At 41.9% G+C, this 24,191-nt stretch overlaps 3 protein-coding genes across 7 annotated transcripts in view; all 3 read right to left on the bottom strand.

Moving 5' to 3' along the window:
* The window catches only part of LOC112562573 (collectin-10-like), a 32,331-nt gene extending 27,664 nt beyond the window's left edge, over positions 1 to 4,667 (bottom strand). The window contains exons 1-3 of the mRNA XM_025235880.1: positions 3,741 to 4,667; positions 2,382 to 2,476; positions 1,860 to 1,914 (exon numbers count right to left, since the gene is read on the bottom strand). Coding sequence (XP_025091665.1) covers positions 1,860 to 1,893 — 34 coding nt within the window. The 5' untranslated portion in view covers positions 1,894 to 1,914; positions 2,382 to 2,476; positions 3,741 to 4,667. The remainder of the gene's footprint in view (positions 1 to 1,859; positions 1,915 to 2,381; positions 2,477 to 3,740) is intronic.
* Positions 1 to 22,460, bottom strand: part of LOC112562570 (C-type lectin domain family 4 member F-like) — a 38,069-nt gene extending 15,609 nt beyond the window's left edge. Inside the window, exons 1-4 of one of the 3 annotated variants that reach the window (XM_025235875.1) lie at positions 21,505 to 22,460; positions 21,026 to 21,205; positions 20,174 to 20,287; positions 19,203 to 19,803 (exon numbers count right to left, since the gene is read on the bottom strand). In XM_025235875.1, coding sequence (XP_025091660.1) covers positions 19,673 to 19,803; positions 20,174 to 20,287; positions 21,026 to 21,205; positions 21,505 to 22,405 — 1,326 coding nt within the window. In that variant the 5' untranslated portion in view covers positions 22,406 to 22,460 and the 3' untranslated portion in view covers positions 19,203 to 19,672. Of the gene's footprint in view, positions 1 to 19,202; positions 19,804 to 20,173; positions 20,288 to 21,025; positions 21,206 to 21,504 lie in introns of those variants that run through there. The other 2 variants (XM_025235874.1, XM_025235873.1) reach the window with 2 other exon arrangements.
* LOC112562568 lies at positions 5,311 to 13,820 on the bottom strand. 3 transcript variants are annotated; one of them, XM_025235866.1, is made up of 8 exons: positions 13,434 to 13,820; positions 13,032 to 13,096; positions 11,373 to 11,575; positions 11,124 to 11,256; positions 10,754 to 10,881; positions 8,939 to 10,579; positions 8,562 to 8,741; positions 5,311 to 6,216 (listed from the first exon to the last, which is right to left on the bottom strand). In XM_025235866.1, exons 1-6 carry the CDS (start codon positions 13,460 to 13,462, stop codon positions 9,536 to 9,538), a joined length of 1,602 nt encoding a protein of 533 aa, XP_025091651.1. In that variant the 5' UTR covers positions 13,463 to 13,820; the 3' UTR covers positions 5,311 to 6,216; positions 8,562 to 8,741; positions 8,939 to 9,535. The 3 variants fall into 3 exon arrangements, with proteins under 3 accessions (XP_025091651.1, XP_025091652.1, XP_025091654.1); XM_025235867.1 differs by having other exon boundaries at positions 5,311 to 6,224; XM_025235869.1 differs by lacking the exons at positions 13,032 to 13,096; positions 13,434 to 13,820 and adding an exon at positions 11,791 to 12,170.
* Positions 22,461 to 24,191: the final 1,731 nt, after the last annotated feature.

Raw genomic sequence — 24,191 nt, forward strand, 5'->3', positions numbered from 1 at the left:
GTTGTAACATTGTTTTGGGTACCTGTGTTCTGGCAACGTTAATATTCTGCACCAGTATTGAATAACTCTTATATATGAATCAGACACAAGAGGAAGCCTTCCACATTCACTCAAGGCTATATCATTTTTAACATCCCTACCTACATTTAAAATTAATTTACAAAGTTTTATTTGAACTTTCTCTATATCATTGTATTGCTTCCATCCCCAAATCTCAGATCCATATAAAAGAATAGGTTTTATTTTTGTGTCAAATATTTTAAAGATTATGTCTGTTGGAAGGTTCTTTAGTCTGAAATACTCCTGCAAAGGCTTTTAATGTCTTTCCAGATAAACTATCAGTACATTTGACCCATTTAAGTGTAGACGTGAATGTAATCCCCAAATAATTATAGCTGGGTTCTACAATAATCTTCTTTCCAGCATAGTACCATTTTTCACAATCTTTAATAAATCCACCATTTTAAAAAACTATTATTTTTGTTTTATCCATATTGACTGTAAGTCCCCATTTGTTACAAAATGTTTCAAGATAACATATTTTACTTTGAAGGTCAACAGGGGAATCAGCAACAATAGCAATGTCATCAGCATACATCAAAAGGGAGATCCCAAGTGGATCTGCCAGGACATCAATACCACGTGCACCACATAATGTTAGGTCTGACCAAAGCTCAGATAGAAATATGGGCGAGCAAGTAGTGTAACAGTGAGTGTGGCTCAGTTCAGCAAACGTATGTATCTCTTCAAGTTAAATGAATAAATATCGCTTAGGTTGTCGTGTTCAAGAAGCAATTTTTCTTTTTGCCCAACAAATGGAACGGCTACACAGCCCTACATATTTGAACTTTATTTAGAAGTTGAAGATGATCAAAGCTTCAGCTGAAATTAAACATAAAAAAGGTAAAAATCCAATTAGCCCGACAGACTGGTAAATAAATCTTCTGAAGATCAAAATTTAATGAGCAGCAATGATGGTCATTGCATTATTGACTATTAAACTGTAGTTTTAATTCTGTTGCATTTGAGTTAATTTTTAATGAGTATTATTGTTTATAAAGTACAAAAAACATTTCAGATGTTCGTTTGTCTAAGATGATCTCCTGCAATTTTTTTATATCGTCGATGGTTTACTTCCAACATCTATCATAGACGACTAGACATCACTGAGGTTGGCGTTTGACGACCCAGTCAATGAAGAATTCTGCTGTCTCATGCAAACTCTCATTATCTCTGAGATCAGCACTTATCCCGCATTCATCACTGGAAGTTATTATGTAGAGATGATAACAGAAGCCGCAATCATCATACTTTGGTTAATCTAAAGAATATTTATTTAACCACTCTGTTCTTGATTTAATCTTAATTAGTATCTTAATTAACAAATAAAAAGAAATTACTTAACTGACATAAATATTTAACTTAAGACAATGCACATATTTATGCGTTATTATAGTTTTCATGTTGTTGTAGATATTGTTGACAGACTACTGCCTTTTATGTTAGTCTATAACTATAACTACTTTGTTCGAAACATCTTTCACTTAGGCTTTGCTAAATAGGTTTGCAAATGCAAATAAACTTATTGTAATAAGGTATTTGTCATTTTCCGAATTAGGACACTGTTTATGATTCAGAATTGTTTGTTTGTAAATGCTGTTTAATTCAATGCCTTAGATGTTGTGGTTTTGTTGGAGAAATTTATGAACCACTTCGAAATTTTAAATAGACAAAAATTAAATACTTACTGCATTTTAAAATTCACTAAATATCTAGTTCTGAACCAGTTCAAGTGACAAACATTCATTACATCGAATGTAAGTGAAGAATATATTCAACATAAAATTATAAATACTTACCGAAAATAAAAACGAGGAGAGGTCTCAACGCCATTCCTGCTGCCAGGTGATTGGTCTGTGGTTGGGTGGATGAACAGACAGAAAATTTACTGCGAATTTACTTTCAGCCAAAATATCTGGATGCATTTTATTTTGTAAGCCATAGTGAGAAAACTATACAAGTCTTTGTCATTCTTTGCATTTGTATCAGGAGCTTGTGCATGGGGCAGCCTGTACCGCTGACAGTGCTTTGATCCGCCACCCTGCACCGCTTTCCCTTTCTAATTATCCCCCCTCTTTATCATTATCATTATCATTTATGAAAGAGAAATAGAGATGGAAAGTGAAAAGATTTAGAAAGTATGTTCGATCACACAGTTCCTTAAACAGACTGTTTGATGTTGGGCTTCTCTTCGAGAATCAATAAATAAAACACAACTGGTGGACAAAGTTATTACTAGAGATAAGCATGTACCTATGTAATCCTTTCTGTCTCTATGTGTCAGCCTGTCATAACATGTTAAACACAAAATCATAACTTACCTTTCTGTGTCAGCTTGTCACTAAAGTGAATTGTCTCGCAGTCTTCTTGTTAGTGAGGACCAAGCTTCCAGACGTCTTCCTTTGCCACGTGATGCCTAGACACGTATACACATGTACACTGTTCTGTGCCGCGGGAATTTCAGCTTAAGTGCCTGTTACCACATCTGTTAGCTTATCTCCAGTCTGTAATTTGTTTTCCGTATAATTACTACTCGGTGAAACAGTGCAGCCTGTCTTTGATTGTCGGACTTGACTTCTAAACAAAACTTTGTGACTATGATACAAATAGAAGAGGGAGACAGAGAAGTAGATAGATCGATAGATCAATAGACGATTGGCATTAAAATTAATTAGTAAACAAAAGTAAACAGTAACGAACATAATGTTTTATACCATACTAGAGCTTTCTGTAGCTAAAGCCTGTACCTAAACATTCTAGAAGTCAGTTGAACAAGATGGTCGATGTTTGTGTTAGTAGGACCGGCCATGGCACTATGTTCCTTTAGGTCGAAGTGCTCTACTAGTAGGTTCAGTAATATGGCTAACTGTGGGACTCTTTTCTTAAGTCTATGAAAAGCAGGTTTAATGTACTGTCTGTCTCTAGTGGCAGTCTGTACTTCCTCTCTTGAAGCTTCAGAGTCCCACTTCCTCCGTCATTCTGGTCTGTACTGCTGTTTTATCTTAACACCTTAGCGACATACTTTGATGAGAAATACTTTTGCCTAAACAGCATAGTCTGCAGTATATATACTTAAACTAATCCACAGGAATACGCCTGACGCAGTGAGAGAGTTGAAGCCGAGAACCCGGCGTGTGCGGACTTTTTGCCGACGGACGTTTCACCGCATTATGTCAGAGAGAGAGAGCTTACTTACTTCTCAAAGAATGAAAGTAACTACTAGATTACACAATAATTCTTTATTTCAAACAAATTTTACACACAGACTTCACAGACAGTTCACTTTGATTGTCACAGATTATGCGCAACAGCTTTGAGAAAAAACATTGATACAATGGCGAGAGAAATTTGTGAGCTAGCGGTTCACATGAGGAGGGATAGTGAGAGAGAGTTCACTGATACATTGATACAATGGCGAGAGAAATGTGTGAGCTAAGGGGCGTCACACACTTGACTTCGGCTAAAGTTCCCGCGTGAAATGCCGAAATGAAGTGCCCCGCGCCGAAACGTCCGGCTCCGAAACGTCCGGCGGCGAAACGTCCGTCTACCGAACCCGGGTGGTTATTGCCACTGATGTGAGTTGAGATGATAGCATCAATGTACACACAGGCTGAGAGGTGCGGACAGAAACAGACAAAAGTATACCTGGAAACACAGACTAAACTCTAAATAGAACATACCTTCGTGTGTCAGTTGATAACCTGTGAGAAGAACAATTTGAAACTTTGTTTCTCCTCCTTTTCTGGTTTCAACATTTCTGTTTCTAGAGGTCTAGTCGACCAGATTCTTCTTTGGGCTGCAGTATTGTCTAGAAGTTACTCACCTCACATATTATATATATATCGCCAAGTGCACGGAGTCTTCACTAGGTCCCACATCTGTCAGATATTTTTTACTTGGGGGGATAGTGTAACAGAAAACAATTAGCGATATCATTAGACAGTACGACCCTCACAGAAACAGGCCATGAGTGCGAACAAAATGTGATTGTTCTGAACAACAATGTCAAATAACATCAGTATCAGATAGGATACGTGCTCCATTATACATATAAAATAAAAAGGAGGTATTAGAAGTATACATGCACATGTCTGCACTCCCCCTCTCCTCAAACATAATCACTTACAGAAAACAGATGTTAGTGTCTTTATGAGAGTTCTCCATTGTATTTTAGATTCTAATTACACTTTCCACAAACTCGTGAAAATAATATATTTTCTCTGTTAGCCGACCTTTACGACAGTTAATGCTCACAGTCCTCTGTTAAGTCACTTTCCACGATCAAAGAATCTGTAGCAGCCACTATTGTTTGAATCAGGTTTCAGTGACTTACTATGAAGGAATGAGCTGAGCTCACGGTCCACACGGTGGCTGTTTTTCTGTCCTCCCAGCAATGTGTTATGATTATTCTAGCATCCTTGTAATCGGCTTATTTTTTTGGAGACCTGCCTGTGTCATACTTTTACAATGTTCATGAGTTCACGAGAAACTCGAACACTGGAGCTAGGGAACTAGTCCCGTAATGTGACAGTCACTACCCAAGTCAACACAATTTTGTAAGGAAACAATATGTATAATAATTACAAGTTTTCACTAAACACGTCACGAGCTCCCATCCTTGCTCTACATCAAACAAAAAGATTTAATGACTTGTGACTTTAACTACAACAATAAATTAATTTTGAGAGGGAAAGACGATTTTGCACTGTGTGGGGGATGGGGATATGTGGGAGGTATGCCAAGTGGAGCAAAGGAGGGGCGAGGAGGGTGATGGGTTCGTTAGGTTGGGAGAAGGGTCGCTGCTCGGTGGCCTTGTTGTTTTTCTGTTGTTGTCACTGACTCTTGGTGTCTAGGAGTCCTGCCAAGTCCGTAGTGGCTGTGTACTGTACTGGTTGCCAGAATCTTTATTTTGTTCTATTTTAGACTTCTATTTAGTTTTATGTGTTATATGGCAGAGGCATTTAAAAGCTAATCGTAGTCATGCACTACTCAGATGTAAGTGTTGTTGACCTCTTTCTGTGCGTTGTTGAACCAAAGCCAGCTGTCCACAGATTTCAGTCAGAAGTAGTTTCAGTCTTCTCTCTTTTGGTCTTTCAATAATCAACAATGATCCAACTGACGGTATGTCTAGTTTCTTACAAAGTGAAAAGAGCTGAATCCAAGAACAGTATTGTTAGAGAAAGGAATCGAGGTTCACCCGATATAGATATTCCTTAGTTTACTATAACATAAATGAAAAACATACTCATATTACAAAGAAAAGGTACTTTTATTAAGCAATATTTTGTATGTGCAGGGTGGCATTTACAATTGTATACGGTATACGTACCCCTTTTGTAGGTTTCACACGCATATTATGTGCCCAACAAAGTATCTTTCTCAAACAGACGCTTTCCATGGCAAGTGTGACATTCTGTGTGTGTGTGTGCGTGCAAGTATTTGTAGGTGTATGTGAACGAGAAAGAGTTGTTTGTAAGTAGACATTCCATATGGAAAACATACCATTCCCTGTATATAAGTAATAAAGCGAGTAATTAAGCAAGAATTGTATATTACTATACTACCTGTAAATAAAGTCCGTTTGCCTTGTTCCCTTAAGGTCTGGCAAGTCTCGTCGGTGTTGCCATACTTTGTTATATAAAGGATAACACGAGGTGACATATTTATTTTTTAACCTACATCAGCTGACAAGGTATCCTTTGCTGCTGTACGCTGATATTCTACCATCCTTTTGTTGTTTCCTTTATTTTTGTAAATGTGAAGAACACAACTCCAACATGATTTAAATTTAAACGAGTGACAACAAGCACACACCATTTTTTTTTATTAAAAGAAAATGTATAATTAACGAAAGTTGATGAAGAGTATTTTACTTTGACTGTAGAGTCTTTAAGAGACATACTCATTGATTTAATGTCCTATTCTAAGGGTCGTACTGACAAATGAAATAACTCCAAAGATCACAAGGGTGGTCATTGATCAGCAAGCCGTCATCAGTCACAAAAGCATCTACACAGTCTTCATTTCCGCCCCAGCTGTTTGGTTCATTTGTATTCCACAGCTCAGACGAAGTGGGAAGAGAACTCCCGTCATCCCAGAAGAACTTTCCTTCACGGCCATTGTCATTTGCTCCCACCGTGTAGCGATTGTTTAGTCCTAAACAACTAAAGCATTGCAGTGACGAAACGGTACTGTTTTAGGCATAAATAAAATAAATAAAGTTAACTTACATAGCGCCATATCCCTATGGACAAACGCATACGCTTTACAAAGAATCACACACACAATATATATATGAAAACTAGTTCTAGAATGCCATATGAGATGATTAAAATGTAACCAGCGATGTCTAGATTAATGAAGAAATATGTAATCCAGGCTGCAAATGCTTCTATCCACATCACAGTCTCAGTCATAAAACCGATAACATAGATTTATTTTTTTGCTTCTAGGGTAGCGTGCAGTTTCCGCCCTTTCCTCACCTTTTTTTAATGCTTTCTCTTTATACCCCGGGGTATGCTCGCCTAACGAGCAGTGGAAGAAAAGGGTCCCTGCTATCCAGCCAGGCATATCGTAAGAGGAGACTAAGGTGGACACCTCACCTAGAGGTAAAATAGGTTGTGGTAGGGCTAACAACCCCACCATGTAAACAGCTAAAACCAGACAACTCGTCACAGATGGCGGAGGTAATGAAGCACACCAGGAGAATGGACTTACGACGGACGACAGCCAAACCCGAAAGGGAGCTGGCGCCCCGACGGTGGATTTACTGAAGCCGAGGCAAAAGTTGAGGGTGGGGTGCTGGAACGTCCAGACCTTGTACCAGACTGGCAGGATGCTCCAACTAGTCAAGGAGTTTGACAACTACAACTTGGACATCCTGGAAGTCATTGAGGTCAGATGGACCGGCACGGGAAAGAGGAGACTAGCGTCAGGACATACCATCTTGTTCTCAGGAAGATCAGACGGTCAGCACTATGAAGGAGTAGCTCTACTCCTCAACAAGAAAACTGAAAAGGCACTGCTGGAATGGAAGCCTTATGGACCCAGGCTTTTGAGAGCAGCATTCCATTCAAAGTACACCAAGCTGACAGTGCTAGCTTGCTATGCACCAACAGAAGCCTCCGAGGCAGAAGACAAGGATGCTTTTTACAATCAGCTCCAGGCAGCCTCGGAGAGCATTCGAGCCCACGACATGTTGCTCATCATCGGCGACCTCAATGCCAAGGTGGGAAGTGACAACATCTGCAGGGAGCATGTCATGGGCAAGCATAGAATTGGAACCATCATTGACCACGGAGAGAGACTGGCAGACCTTTGGGAAGAAATCAACCTACTGATTGGAGGCACACTCTTCCAACACAAAGACATCCACAAGGCAACGTGGACATCACCAGATGGGATCACAAAGAACCAGATAGACCATGTCATCATCAACCAAAGATGGAGGAGCTCACTTCAAGATGCCAGAGCCTACAGAGGAGCAGACGTTGCCAGTGACCACACTCTTGTGATAGCTGCAGTTTCTCTGAAGCTACGTCGATCGCGAGGAAAACAGGCACGTCAGCAGAGAGTGGACAGTTTCACCTATCTTGGGTCCAAAATGTCAAACACCGGGGATGCGGAGGTGGACATTCGAGCCGACTGGCGAAAGCCAGCCAGACCTTCGCCTCACTCAGGAGCACATGGAAGGCAAGAAACATCAGTCAGAAGAGCAAGCTGAGAAGCAAATGTGATCAGCACCCTCACTTACGGATCAGAATCATGGTAGATGACCAAAACCATCAGTAACAGACGACGTCTTCCAGAACAGATGCCTCAGGCGCATACTTAACATCTTTTGGCCAAATACATTCACCAACGAAGAACTCCACCGAAGAGCTGAAACTGAGTCCATCACCACGCAGGTTCAACGAAGGCGTTGGCGATGGATTGGACATGTGCTCCGCCAGCAGACAGCAGACCTCTCCACAGTTGCCCTGCGATGGACTCCAGACGGCTGAAGAAAACGAGGCCGCCCAAAGGAAACCTTCTCCAAGTTTCTCTCCAAAGGGAGATAAAAGGAAAGGGCTGGACATGGGGTCACCTAGAGCGGGTTTCAGCCGATCGACATCGGTGGCGGACTCTGGTTGAAGCCTTATGTGCAATCTGATGCACGAAGAGGAATAGATAGATTCTCTTGATCTCTTTCTCTTGTGATCTCCTCATAATCATGTATTCTATAAATGGAATCAACAATAAATCTGCCTCAATATTTACTTTTAAAAATAGTTGGTCGTTGGGCTGACTAAAGAACATTCAGTTATTGTTTCCTTTTGTTTTCTGCTAATGGCTGAAATCCCGATCCTTTATTCAATATTTAGATGATAAATATGATGAATTAGTCTCTAATATTCTAGTTTTAAAGTCGTTGGTGAAACTTCTGCTTCATTCTGTCCATCACTGACTTTTAAAAAAATACTTGACCAGAAAGTGGATCACAGCAATCGCAGAGAACTTACCTCCAACTTGCTTTAATGCGAAACGCAATGGTGCCTCATCATCACCACGTGATTTGATGATGTACAAGTGAGCCCCTTCTGCCTCACAGAACCGTTTGGCATCGTAGTATGATTTGTTTAAAAGGTGAACCTTCAAGCATTTCTCTGAGTGCCATGTGTAACCTTTCTTCCGACATCGACCTGCAAGATTGAAGCAAACAAACAATGTACCAATTATGAATACTTAAATTGCAATAAAATTATGAACGATAAGAGCAACAATATTTTCCCAATATTATTGTTTAAATAATTATATGATGTCGTTGCATTTTACAGATAAATAGCCGGTGTATTTCTTACAAATAGGAAAGGTAGGTGAAATGTGCTACACTGTATACCTGATTTGTCCAACATGTCTATGTCTGAGCGGATGGTTTTCATCAACTGGCTATTGGTGGTCACGTGGCTATCGAATCTTCTCTCGATGGCTGACAGTCTGCTCTCAATCGCTGATACACGATTGTCTGTTTTCGGTCTCAAGTCTGCCAGTCCCGCTTGATTTGAACTCCTTACTTCTGAAATCATTTGAATTAATCGATTCTCTAACTTTGATACATCACTGCTTATTGTTTGTCTCAAATTCGACAATTCATTTGTTGACTTAGTTTGAAGATTTTTGATCGTTTCGTTAAACAATAAAACGTAACTGTCAGCTTTCTTGAATATGTCTTGCATTTGCGACTGGAGACTAGCCAAGGAGCGGTTCGTGTTTGTCTCAAGTGTTTTATCACCATTGGCAGTAACAATCCGTAGTTCAGCCAAATCTGTACCTAACCTCTGTGCCTGGGTTTCCACTTTGTCGGAAATTCTGGTCAGTCTGACATCCATTTCCCCATCTTTGTCAAGTCGCTGACTCAGTTTTTCAACTTGGTTTGAAAACATTGATCATTTTTGTATCTAGGTCTCTGCTCGAAGTCACTAGCTGCTTCATAATTTCATCTAGTGAGTTCACAGCTAGATATGTTGTAATCAAGCTGCAATTGAAAGCTCTGGAGAATTTCAAAGGAGCGGTTCATGTTTGCCTCTAGTATTATGTCAGCGGCAAGACCAGAAGTTCGTATTTCAGCTAAGTCCACGTCGATCCTCTGTTTCAACTCGTCTACTATTCCCGACACTTCTGATATTTGTATCTCTATTTCTCCACCTTTATCTAATTTCTTCCTCAAAGCTTCGACCTTGTCTAAGACAGATGTCCATGTTACCTCTTGTCTCATGTCCGTTTCCATTAGACGCTTCTGAAGTTCCTTGAAGGATTCCAGAGATAAAGACATGTTATAATCAAGCTGCCTCTGAAAGTTCTGTAGACTTTCTATGGAATAGTTCACATTAGTCTCTAGTCGGCCATCAGCTTTATCGCTATACTGTTGTATTTCAGTTAACTTTGTGTCTAATCTTTGTTCCATCGCTTCAACTTTGTCCGATGTATTTGTCCGTTTTGATTCCAGTCCTGTGGCTGCTTTCATGAAATGTTCCTGAAGTTCCCTACAAGATTCCACAGCTATCGACAAGTTGTAATCTACCTGCAGCTGAAAGTTCCAGAACATCTGCATTGTTTCTTTCTCAAGCTGCCTTCTAGCCTCTGCACTGATGTTTACCACATTCTCTAATTCTTTCCGAATGTCTTCTTCCAATGTCTGCACTTTGCTCATGTATTCATCAGCCTGGTTGCTACAGTTCTGAATATGAAGCTCTGATAAATCAACCAAATTCTTAGTTGAGTTTGAGACATTTTCTTGCAGTTTCGTGAAAGGTTCCAATGAAATATTTGGTGTCGGCGTGACCTCTATCTTCTTATTTGTCCGCACGTGCACAGTTGCGCACGACCTTAGCGGCGACTGGTCGTCAAGACAACAGAAGTCGGGGGCTCGGCAGTCCAGCTGACAGCAGTAGTCACCAGAGTCCGCCGTGTCGGCAGGTACATCCAGGTAAAAGTACTCATCCTTAAACCCGTCACTGCTTAGTGTTCGACCTGCGGGATCCTGTGAAAGGAAATTTTAGTAATTTGATTTAAATGCCACTCACTCACTCACGCACTCACGCACTCACGCACTGACTCATTCTAATTTTAAAGAAAAAATGCATAGTTATCTTTGTCTCTCATTATTGGCCGATGTATACGAAATAATTTAAACGACCATCTCGCTGAAGTTTACCTTCCACACGGCTAAAGCTGGTGGAAACCCCAGAGTTGTAAACATGCCACACATCAGTCGAATAGAGTTTTCGTTTGGCGAGTACTTTTTCATCACAAATAATTTCCCGTCTATGGTTTCAGGTGGTTCTGCGCCACAAGAAGACTTTTGTTAACATCACACACATTTAATTGTACTTTATAACAGCAACATTGTTTAAAAAATGACAGTAGCTATTTCCGACTTTCAACAGCTTCTGATATCGCTAATCATAACAGTATGAGATGGTCTCTTTAATGTTTGATAGTTTCCATTCGTCCTTCCATATTCTCATTCATTTATCATTCGCATCTTTTCATTTACTTTCTCCTTGTTCTCTTTTGTTTAATACCTTTAATAACCAGACTGATGTTGTACGTGTGCTTGTTCTCAGCCAGTTGATATTCAACTCGGTATCTTCCATGGTCATCTGGTGTCAAATCGTTCAAAGTCACTTTTCCTTCATTGCTCACGATTAGACGATCCTGAACAATTGGAAAAAACATAGTTGTGTACGTGAGGCCTGTGTCAATCAGTCAATCAGTCAATCAATCAATCAATCAATCAATCAATCAATCAATCAATTAATCAAGTAAGTTACCTTAAACATTCCTGTAGCTGGTATCGAGGTGCTTGCTAGAGTTTCTCTCCCGAGAAATACAAAGACATGAAGGACGGTAACATTTGCCGTGGGCTCATTCAGTGTCAGATTAGCTCCCTTGCACTTGTGGTGTATTATTGTGTGGGATTCTTTTGTCCCTGAGAGTTCAACGTTCTCTGCCTTCAAACCACGTACCAGTGAACCTTAAATGAAGAATATAAAAATGTTATCAGCATATTTTCCTAAAATAATTATCTCTATAAAACAATCCGACTATCTGTCCCAGCAGGCAGTAAGAAAGCAGCTCACACAGCAACACATATCACATACTTGTATCCGCTACAACAAAATCATCATGAGCTCAACTCATTAACAACATTTCAAACCCACATGTAATGCTTGGAGTAAACTCTCAAACCTTCAGACTCCTGTCAATTGTTATACCACGACCAACGCCCCCTGGTGATAAGTGTTCTGGCCTTCGTTCACATGAAATCTTCAAGCACAGGATGTACTGATTCACTACTTGTTGCCACATCCTGGTCGCTATGTGTAGAAGTGTGAGCGTCCACTGTCTGCCATGATGGTCATATTGTGGGAGACTGCTTCGTCCACCTCTTTGCTCGGGAGGAATCCCACGACATGCTCATGTTGAGTTTTCTCGCCTCTGTACCAGAGATTCTAACCTTCGTCCCTCACTGTCTCAAAGAAACCTTTCACCTTACCTCTTGTATTCCTTCTCTATCGTGCAAGCTCATGGTAAGCTCATGAACTTTGCCCTGGAGCCTACGAACGTTACATGTACCAGTCGTTGCCACTTGTTTTCGTAACGTTTGTTCTGTCTGGATTGCAGGCTACTTGTTATTAAAAGGTTTCCTGTACCGCACTAGTACAAATATTTATAATTCTACTAAATTTAAACAACTGTAATAATGATGTTTGTTATTAAAGTATTTGGATGGTGAGTAGGAAGTTCACGTGATAAGCTGAGGGGATGAAGTCATTAAATCAACAGGCATAGCTAGAACCGAAATAATATTCTCTGAGATTAGCAAACGCGTAAAAAAATCGAAATGAACTAAACAATTCACATGGTACCAAATATTTGTTTACAAATAAAAATGAATATTTCTAGCATTTTCTGGAAGAGCGTCATTAAGTCTTTGTAAATGACTTTGACTCCACACAACTTTTCACTTCTCAGTTTCTCACACCTTCCTACTTTTGTGTTTAGTTTTCACTCTTGCCAGCTAAACTGAACAACGCAGGCGCAGTTTCACTCTTTTTTAATCTCAATTATAGATATGCCTGTCTTGGTAAATAAATCGACTCGTTTATATATCGAGAGTTCGTCGGGTTTACTTTTCCCAGTCAAGCTAGAGAAAGGGACCTTTGACCGACTGCTATGAGTATGAGTCATAAATACGTACGTCCTGTAGTTTACCGCCATAATCGATGCTAAAAATAGAATCTAGAGAGAGGACTCTCTTCGCTAATGGGTTTGATTGCTTAGAACGATCACATTTAATGATGGTAAAATCTCCCTCCAGGATTGTGACAAACGCTCATTGCAGATGCCTGCGAATTATAGAAAAAGAACTCCAGATAGAAGTTTCTCTGCGACCAACGTCATTTCAGAAGAAAGTAAACACCACTCACCCCACATCAAAATGAATAGAAGTAACGACGGCGCCATTCGCACTGTCAGGTGACGGGCCTGCGGTCTTGTATCCACAAAAAGAAAGAATTCACACACAGGTTCAGATAGTCAAGAAATGAATATCTCAGGTAATAGTACTCTGTGTGTTTGTACAAACACACACACACATTCTTTTTCTCCTTCTCTCTCTCTGTGTCATACAAATGCACCGCCACACACACATACAGAGACACACAAAGGCGCAACAACATTCTAAATATTCGTTTTGAAAATTAAAAATTAACAAATGACATTGGTTTAGCTGACAGACAGCTGGCAGTATTTTGATGACTATACTGCTACTATTACCATAGCTACCACATATACAATGTTTTCTACTAAAGACACAATATTGGACTTACTTTATTGGCTCTGCATGAAGAAGTGTCATTGTCAGCAATCTCTAGTTGATGTCCGACAACAGGATTCAATGTGCTGGCTGTCGCCAGGTTTCACGAGCCCCTTCGTCATTGGATAGCGTTGATCACGTGTTCTTAGAGCCATTGGTCTTTGGCTCTCTTAGAGTCCTTGGTGGCTACCTTTGGCCCTCTCCATATTTTCAAGTATTTCAATTATGTGATGTAGACCAAATGAAGTGTGTTGTTTATTTAGCTGTATGTAGGTCGAAATCTTTATTTACTATATAAATATAATAAAATGTTATTGTTCCCGAATTGTATCATTTGTTCCAGAAGGAAGAAGTTTTTTTCATAAAGATGATGATGATGATGACACTACGACGACAACGACGACGACGACGACGACGATGATGATGATGATAGCAGAGCTACAGCTTGCACATCACCTACAGCGATAGCTCTTAGGATCATGTGGAATGCAGCAGGGGTCCAGAAGAAGAAATCATAGCTTCCTAAAGACACCAAGACCGATGTCATCTGCATCCAACAATCCCATCTCAATGAATCCTGCAAGTTCTTCACCCGAGCTTTTGAAACCTATGGGCGAGGCAGACCAACCGGCCATAGAACCTTCTCTAAGAATTTAATACTTTCAGTAGATGGTAGCATTGTGATTTCTCTTTCTTCCTTTCACTGTTTGTATGCACGTGTGTACGTGTGTGTGTTTGAAGAATTGTTAAGCTGGTTGTTATGTCAAAGTGCTCTAGAAGTGCTGCTGGCATGGAACTGGGCTATAGAAAGCTATAGTATTATTATTAGTAGTAAACAATCTAAACAACTAGTAAGCTGTGTTTTTAATAAATAATGAATTATGTCCTCTCATCCCCGGCATCTCAAGTCAGGTTAGGGTATCGCTCTAAATAAGTTAACATATTTTTCTTCTTCTTATTATTAGTAGTAGTAGTAGTCCTGTAGGACATATATTTGTAGCCTGTAACGTTTTGGGAAGAGTGAGTTACAAATGTATGCGAGCGCGTGTAAACATCTACATGTAAACCACGCTCGCCGCACTCTTCCACCTTTTTCAACAAAAAGGTCCGGCCAACGGTTAACACATTTAATGTTTTTAGGAACTAAATAGTAATGAAACGTGAACGAAACAAGAAAAAATGATTTTTATCCCCTTACTGTCCTACACACCCCTATGGTTGTCCGACGGCAGATGGGATGACAGACTGCTGTCCGGCAAGTTAAATCTGAATGAATTCACAAACGGGTTACGTCCCAACGAGCGTGTTGATAAAGATGGAAATCACAAAATCCGGAGTCCAAGATAGATAATGCCGTATCCCTGGTATCGGTGTAGTGACTGTAGTCGATATTCTCCTATCGAAGCAATATCTACACCACACCACAACATACAAGGCGATGTCTGTGCTCCACCTATTAGGGATGAACGTCGAAGATTAACGTTAAAGACCGTTAACGAAATTGTAATCCTCTTCAGAGATCTTATCCCTCTGACTGCTCGTCTCCGTCTGTCTCTGGAGACGTTAGTTTCCCTAAATTAACTCTCTCTTTTTCTTCTAATGACCAATCAGGTCATTAGCAACCCGGTAACTAGGACGACCTCTTAACAATTCCTCTTGGAGACTGTGCCGACCAATCATAATCACTATATTGAAGAGTTGGCATGGCTTCTGCTTCGATTGACTGCCGTCGCCCTAGTTACGTTTTGCCACGCTCACTTACGTCAAACTTCATAAATGACTGACCTCCCCTGAAGTCAAAGACAATAAAAAAAAAAAAAAAAATCTAACTATATTCTCCTGAATCGTGAATCGTTACATAGCCAAAAAATATACCGTGGGATATCTAGCAGTTTGCAAAACCCTTGGGAGGGTCAGAATTAACGGTTGTTCTCTTCAGTCTTTGGTCTCTGTCGATGTTGTACATGTTGCCACTCGGTGTCTTCGGAGATGTACGGATCTCTTGAGTGGAGATGGTGTGTACTATGATTGCTTTGTATTATAATTATTTTGGGTTCCACGCACTGCCTCAAATCAGCTTTCTGAACAGACTTCTTCACTTTCGCCTTTTGTTGCTCGCAGTCCTTTCAAACCCAAACCCCTGACATGATTGAAAAGCAGATTTTCCCGTCTTTAATGTCTGTTGATGTGTCTTTCTCTCCAGCTGCTTGTTGATATGTTTTGTTTCTGTCAGTATGTGTGTTATGTACATTTAGTGTCTGTTTGAATGCGTTCTGCAACTGTTTTCTTTTCTAAAATCCTTTGTAAATCGCATTATGTTACACACTGAAGAAATGTGTTATATAAACTACCACCACCAATTGCTATCATTTGTTATATGCTTAACACTAATATGAAAATCGACATGAAAAAAATTCATTCTAGAGTTTTTGTAATCTGCAATAAAATTGGTTAGTTAGTTAGTTCCCGTTTTGCCGGTCGGCACGTAGGGCAGTGACAAAGGTCCTCCACTTTTGCCTGTCCTGGGCTAGACTCCCCACAGTACCCCAGCTGAGGTTTTGGGTCTTCATGTCTGCCTCCACAGTTCGGCGCCAGGTGATCTTGGGCCGGCCTCGCTTGCGTTTTCCTTCTGGCGTCCAGTGTAAGGCAGTTTTTATGATGGAGTTGCTCCCGCCTAGGAGGACGTGACCAATCCAGCGCCATCGCTTCTTCAACAGGATGGTGGCCATACTCTCCTGCCCACACTGGGCAAGTAGTTCTTCGTTGGAGATTGTCCTTGGCTAGAAGATGCCCAGGATTCTTCGCAGGCTTTTAGTGTGGAAGACTGACAGTTTGTTGAGGTCGCTGTCAGTCATTCGCCAGCACTCCGAGCCATATAGTAGAGTGGACATGACCAGACTCCGGTAAAGTCTCAGCTTGGTATTGATGCTGTACTGTGTCGACTTCCAGATGTTGCGTAGGCTACAAACGATGCCCCTGCCTTTGCTCAGTCTGCTCTGGATGTCACGGCCTGCTCCTCCATCTTGCGTGACCACGCTGCCCAAGTAGGTGAAGCTTTCAACCATCGGCAGGTCTTCTCCCTCTATGCTGATCGGTGTTGGATTGGTGGTGTTCAGGGTCATCACAATAAAATTGGGTACATCACCAAATAGTAACTGATCTCTGGTTAATACCTTTAAAAACTCAAGTCATAGACTAGGTCTTAGGTTTCTTTCCATGTCCCTAGTACAGCTGTTTGGGAGCATCTCTGGGAGTGTTCAGCAATAGTCAGCCATCATGGTAGTGGACAACTATCCCCGGTATCTTCTTTTGATTATTGCAAAATCTTGATGAAAACGTTCGCCATACTCATCACTAACCATATCACAGTTCTGAGGAAAGAAATCCAGATGAGAATGAAGTAAGTGGATCTTTAGAGTTTTGTAGTTTTCTGTCATAACATTCTCGAGTAAGTTGGTAGACACCATGCGAAAAGTATTCCGTGCCTGTTCCTCATCACCCTGCAGCAAGTTGTTCAATCCGCCATCTTTGAAGAGCTTTCCAATCTGTGAACCCACAAAAACTCCCTCTTTAATCTTGTCATGATTCCGGCCTTTCTGTCAGCGCCTGGGGACGCTCCTGTTCCAGTAGGCAGCTCACAGCAGACGACGGTTGACGACTGTTTTTTTTTTTTTGTACAGTTTGCGGGGGAAAGGTCAAGGCCTTCTCCTGCTGACCGTAGCCGTGCCTTACGTCACGCTCTTGCTACGTCACGTGACGTCGGCTTGAGTGCTGTGTGCTGCCGGTGGGAGCTTTGGGGGTGCACTGTTCGGGCCCCTCCCTTCCCTGTCCAAGGTTTTGGCGTGAAAAGCGTTCACGCGCCTTGGCGTGGCCTGGGTGTCGTGGGCGCTGGCGATTGGTCTCAGCCCCTGGGCGACAGGTAGTGACCCCCAGAGAGCAGCGTCCCTCGTGGCAGTTCTGACCTGGGCTCTGTGGAGAGTAGAGTGTTTGTGTCGGAAAGGACGGCGGGAGGCCGGGCGTGTAGTCTGCTCCCGTTTTACCCAAGCCGTGTGGGCTTCGTATGGAAAGTGTCCGCGGATATCCACGGGAAAGTTTCTGCCATTCCTGTTGTGGAGGGCAGCTGACCGTCGGGCCGTAGCACAAGCCGTTTTGGGTGAGCAGAGTCTATTTCTTTGAGTTCCACTCTATTCTAGTTTATAGAGCCCTTAGTTCTCTGTTGGAGTGCTAATGCGCTGATTTTTATATGTTACAACTATGTTTATGGTTTTGAATGGAAGACATGTCGCTTTTCAATGTTAGGTTAGAATCTGTAATGGCCGGGTCGCGTCGCGTGTGGCACGCACCCGTTTTTCCATGTATCAATTTGTGAGTTAAGGGCCACTTGTCTAACGGGAGAATATTTGTATTTGTATGAGAGCGAGCGGTTTCGTGACCAGTCTGGTCATAGATGTGTATTTGTACTAGGATGGTTTTAGAAACTGAGAAATGTTTGGAGTGCCGCATGTTGATTGGATGAATTGTTTTTTCTACAGGCTTCCATTTGTTTCTTCTACACGTGTTACGTATTCTCCGTGTTCTACGTATGCCACATTGTTCTTCATAATCGTGATCTCGCTGGACGTTTTCTGCTCCTCATCTGTGTCGTCGTCGTCTTTTGCGTGACTGTCCGCCATTGTGCCGACCTTACGCCATCATCGCTCGCAAGCGCTACCCTGCTGTGCCAGTGTACGGCCTAGCCATCGGGGGGAGCACCTAGGGTGGAGGCCGACGAGCAGAGACTCCGTGACCAAGGTCTACCTGGACGAGAGAAGTGAGGTCAGCTGGACAGCTGGTCCAGAGGGAGAGGGGGTGGCACCGCTGGTTCTGTGAACACCTTGAGCGGACACTTGACTGCTGTGTCGCAGTGCACTTTGTATTTTTTCTGCTGTGTGCGAATTTTATTTGTATTTTCTTTGCGGGGAGGCAGTCCCCTGTTGCTATTTTTTATTTGACGAGTACTCGTAGGTGTATTTTTTATCCGTTTTTGTTTGTTTTTTTTTTGTTTTTGTGGGGGTGTGTGTACGTGTATTCGTGTTTATATTTTTATTAAACTGCGTGTTTGTATCGTTTTTCCCGTCTTTGTCGTGGTTTGTGCCGTGCACGGGTTCGAGAGGTAAGTCGCTGACTGCTTCCGGCCGAGTGTCTGTGCGTGTCTGGCCGGCTGTGCGAGTGGCTGTGCGCGTGCTTCCGGCGACGCTGGGGGTGGAACGCGACAGATGTCAAGGCCTTACAAAAATAGTCTAGAATCCAGGTGTGAACATTTTTAAAGGCTTGACTCTTCGCATCGGTTTGAAAGTACAGTGTCCCTGAATTAATTTAACATTCTCGGGGTGGATGACATGTGGCTGACACTAGAGAAGTAATTTCTGTCGTGGTAACTTGTTCTCTCGAAGCTGATGTCTGTCAGTCCACAAGCTAGACTGAACCTTGGGACTGGAAACTGTTCATGGAGTCAGGAGCAGCTTATCTTGTTTATGTAATGCATCAAGGGAGCGAATTACTTTCACTTATCAACCTCTACGTGCACTAGACGACCTTGAACTTATTATTAAACTGTCATGACAACGCTCTCAGCTCTACCTGTAAACCTCGCTAACCGAAGTATAATAACGACAAACAGTCATTTCTATGAAAAACTGAAGCTCACGACAGAGGTTGACACTCATTGGTAGGACAGACACAGGTGTCATCTTCATTTGTGATACAGGGACATTAGTAACATAACAAGTGGTATGAAATGCTTTATTGATATATATTTAATAATATTTACAAACATACACGAATAAAAAGTACAGTGTTATTTGATGCTCAGATAAGTAGAAGCTCGCGAATGCATCAGTATACATCCTCTGTTCCATGTTACAACACCAGCACGTAGTTTTTTACAGAAAGAACAGTTTTCATTTAGATACTTTCTTCTGTATCAGTCTGCAAGCAAAATTCTCAATTTATAATTTAACCATTTGAGGTTAGGGTTACAAACGCCCTCAAGTCATGTTGGCGTAAGGGTGCACCTCAGTGGGGTTAAAATAGTGGAAACTGTGGTCTTTAAATCCCTGATGTAACCTCAGAAGTAGATAGTAGTCATTTAAATGTGGGTGAATAACCTTATTCCCAATTGGAAAGACAAGTCGGTAGATATCATCAAAAGACATTTCCCACTCAAATAACCAATAATAACACATCCTAATAACGATTAACTGGGGTGGCGCCTCATAAACATCGACCTCGTCCATATGATGAAGACATGACAACGTAAAGGGTTTGATGAACAATCGTGACATCTGTATTTGTGACCGCTTTCTGTTGATGCGGATGTTTATATGTGACGATGATGTTTATAGCTAGAGAACGAAAGAATAATATTAATACAAATTTGGAGAAATATGAAGAGAAGATTGGAGACTTATTTACACAGTAGATGTTTGAATAACTATTCCTCCAGCCACTTGTGTCGTGAATCAGTTTGATCGTTGGGTTTTACTCTCGTAAAACATAATCTCGCCCTCGTAACTGACCTTAGTCAGTCATCTTCCATTCAGGTATTTGCGAAATAATACGTCATCAGACAGGAATGTCCGTATTTCTCCTACACATCGTATTGACAAAGATAACCCATTTGGTAAGAGCAACGATAGTCGCGCAATACAAACTTTAGTTTAGTGACGGATAGTGCAATACAGTTCTCACTTTTGTCATTGTCACTAGGCTGACCTGTTTCCCATAATTTAGAGGAAGACGACAGAGGAGTTCCGTCACTCCAGCGGTAGTCTCCCTCAAACTCAAGGTCGTTTCCTCCCACCCAAATGTCGATGTCGAGAGATAATCCTGTGTAATAAAAATAAATCACATAGTCTAATATAAGGTGCAGTAAAAAGATAACGGTTGCTTTTACTTTACATCTACACTCATGAAGAAAACTACAAGTACAAACATTCAAATCTTGACTAAGTAACATGAAGTCTACACATCTTGTACTGTCCACGGTCCATCGAGTATATTTCTTGTAGACATAGCGAGTGCTTCTCTCCATGTGTGTTATGTGTGTGGACGTAGTCCTCCACTTTGTTAATTAGGAGAGAGAACATTAATGTACTAAATAAACCACCTTCTCAGACTGGAACTGGACAGTAAAAGAAATCTGAGTACATAAATTTTGTTAGTACGCCTGCTTTGAATGACATACACAGCCTTCAGTGTTTGAACCACTTCTGTAGATACCTGTATACTACACAACACAGACCACAACATTTCTCTATTCCCAAATGAATCCAAAGTTCAGTCTGCAGAACATTAGTCACTAGATTTAAATTGGATAAACAAAAGCAAAAATCCTCGTTATCATTCACTCTGTGTGTTTGCTTACATATTAATATACTGTGTAACTGGAGTTTCACTTCTTTGAGCAGTATAGCAGTGAAATGGCTGACTGTAAATCGCGAGAGTTTAATAGCACATGAACGTTAACTGACAAAACTGATAATTGCAACCGACAGAGTAAAAACAAATTATCATATTATGACACACATACCTCACTGTCACTATACCTGAAGACTAACAACTTACCTCTTCGTTTGATAGCGAAGCTCACTCGCTCCTCGTCTAAGACAGGATACCTGACGGCATACAGGTGAGCGCCGTCTGCCTCGCAGTTGGCTTTTGCAGTAGTGTAGTCCACCTGTCTCGTCGAAAGCTTCAAGCAGGTTCTCTGGTACCACATGTAGCCCGTTTTCAAAAGACATTCACCTGGAAGTAGAGATTGAAAGTCAGGTGAACACTGTTCTTATACAAACGACACAGCGATGTGACTGGTTGGCTGGGAAGACATTATCAGTATTCATTGACGATGTGACGATGATAGCGATGGTGTTGGTGGAAGTGATGATGATTACTATTATTATCATTGTAATGGTGATTTGTAATATTAAAGACAGTGGTTTCGATCAAGCTATAATGGAGTAAAAATATGGTTGTTTTTATACAAATAAACACTTTTCTAGAACTGTTCTTAAATAAGAGTACTTAAGAGAAAAAAAATTAAGTGCCTTCTGGCGTCGCCTTATAAATCGCTGACATGTTTGAACGAATGGCTTCCAATGATTTGTTTGCATTCGTCTCAAGTCTGTTCAACGTATTGTGGATGGTTGACAGTTTCTTCTCGAGTTCCGACACCCGAAGCTCAGTTTTTGATGTCAGGTTTGTCAATGTCTGGACATTGCTGGTCAACGTAGTTCTGAGATCTGATGTTATTTGTTGCAGACCAGAAAGTCCTGTCTTTTGATTGTTAAGTTGTGATTGGTGTTTGTCAGCTGCCTCGGAAATTTCTTCTATCCTCTGTTGCAAATCTGTAACCTGGTCCGAAGCTCTGGTTAGTTCTAATTCAATGCCTCCATCTTTGTCAAGTCTAGTGACAATGTTTTCCACTTGATATGAGAAGTTAGTTTGGTTTAACTGCAGTTCCTTTGATGTCTCCATCAGACGCTCATTAAGCTCATTATAGGATTGTACAGCTTTAGAAATGTTAGCATCCAGCTGTAATTGTACTTTCTGGAGATGTTCCGCGGATTCGTTGATGTTTGCCTCTAGTCTTCTATCAGCAGTAAAGCTCGCATTGTGAAGGTCGGCCAAGTCCTTATTCAACTTCGTTTCCAGCTCTAAAAGTTTGTCAGAAACTGTAGTCAGTAGCTGCTGCTGACTAACATTACAAGACTCCATAACTTTAGAGGCGTTAGAATCCATCTGAAGCTGAAAGTTCCACAGTTTGTGGTTCGTTTCTCTCTCTAGCTGGACTCGAGCGTCTGTAGTCATGTTCCTCATGTTCTCGATGCCTTTCAGCATGTCCACTTGTAACGTCTCCACCTTTGTGATGTAAGTGTCCAGCTGGTCACACCTGGCTTGTCGGTGAACCAGGTAAGCCATCGCTTGAGTTACGTTTCCTAAAGACATCTTGTCGTCAGTCGTGATCTCGACCTTTGTGTGTTTGTGGACAGGTATTGTGGCGCACGACCTCAGCGGCGACTGGTCGTCAAGACAACAGAAGTCGGGGGCTCGGCAGTCCAGCTGACAGCAGTAGTCACCAGAGTCCGCCGTGTCGGCAGGTACATCCAGGTAAAAGTACTCATCCTTAAACCCGTCACTGCTTAGTGTTCGACCTGCGGGATCCTGTGAAAGGAAAAGGAGTGAATTGTGATTTGATTGATGAGTGAATAGCATTACAGGCTTCTTCAAATGATCGCTTGCACGCACGCACATCCATAACTCTTATTCTCTCCATCTTACTAACTCGCTCAATCAAATTTGTAAACATCTACAACGAACAATCTTGTTATTAATGGTGAAATTGTGTTTGTTAATGATCTTATTTATCATCAAATCAAATCAAAATCAAATCAAAACAGACTTTATTGTCTGCCCAGGAGGACAGAAATTTGTCTTTGCTCACATACCCATACAGACATTTAACAAACAGTTAGGAGTAAAAGTGAGGAGTAAAATAGTGTTGATTGCACCAGTCCATCAAGGCAGTGTATGTTTATCCTAACAACAAACCTTGGGTGACCAAGGGCCTAAAAGCACTGCTGAACAAAAAGAAACATTTGTTCATCACGGCAGAAGCCCACGACAGAAGATTAGTACATAGAGAGGACCATGATGCTATCCGTTGGGTGGGCAGAGGCTCTACGAGCATACTAGTTTGTCCGCTTTCAGTAGTTTGCCGGTGGACCAACGAGTGTCGACGAGATTGAAACAGAGGTCGAGTTAGCTCTCGCCATAAACCCGATGTGTCAGAATGCGGCTCGTGGTTACATCTTGAGCTCGCTGGAGGGACCTGCCAGACGTCGAGTTATGATGCTTCCGCATGACGCAAGAGATACGCCGAGAAAGATCTTGGTGTGTCCCTAGTGGAGGCGTACGGCGAACGGAAAGATGTCGACATCAGTGCCACAGCAACGTGATGAGGTGGTCGACGAATAAGCCGCGAAGCTCCAGAATTTAAGCAGGCGAGGTAGAAGGCGGCGCAGAGCGTCGAAGTGGCGGCGATTGACACCATCACGGAGGACTGCAGCCCGACCGGTCAGGGAAAGTGACTGCCCCCGTTTTCCGTAACAGGATGACAGGGAAATAAAGTGTAGCTGGCCTGACTGGAAAGTGTCCGACGGCGGAGGTTGTCATTTATGGCAGTTGAGTGATGGCGTTGCTCGACACCGGCAGTGAGGTAACGACGGTCACTGACGAGTGGGCACGAGGGCACATACAGGACTTACAGCTAAAACAAACTCAGGAGTGGCGGTGGTGGACATGTTTACGGCCAGCGTCTGAGGACGTTCCTATCCTGGTGGTCAAGGACCTGGTCGATGTGGTCACAAGTGAGCGCAGGAGGCGCGTGTCGCTTCTACTAGGGAAGAACGTCTTGATCGGATAATGGACTCTACCGCAGATGTGGCGCAGGCAGTACAGGCAGCCGTGCATGAAGCTCATCTTGAGAAGACATTGTCAACAAAAAGGACTGGCTAGGGCCGCTGGCAACACGCCCGTTCCAGGATGCCAATGGGGTCTGACGTCCACACCAGCCACTTTCCAGAGGTTAATGCAGACCACCATGCCGAACTGTTTAATTTCAGTCCTTCTTGTGTACCTAGACGATCATTTGGTATACTCCAAGATAAAGGACATTCAACTGCGGGAGGCGCCATACCTTCAGGATGACGACAGTGAAGAGGAAACGCCAGGT

This window comes from Pomacea canaliculata, linkage group LG4 (assembly GCF_003073045.1).
Source record: "Pomacea canaliculata isolate SZHN2017 linkage group LG4, ASM307304v1, whole genome shotgun sequence".
Taxonomy (NCBI): domain Eukaryota; kingdom Metazoa; phylum Mollusca; class Gastropoda; order Architaenioglossa; family Ampullariidae; genus Pomacea; species Pomacea canaliculata.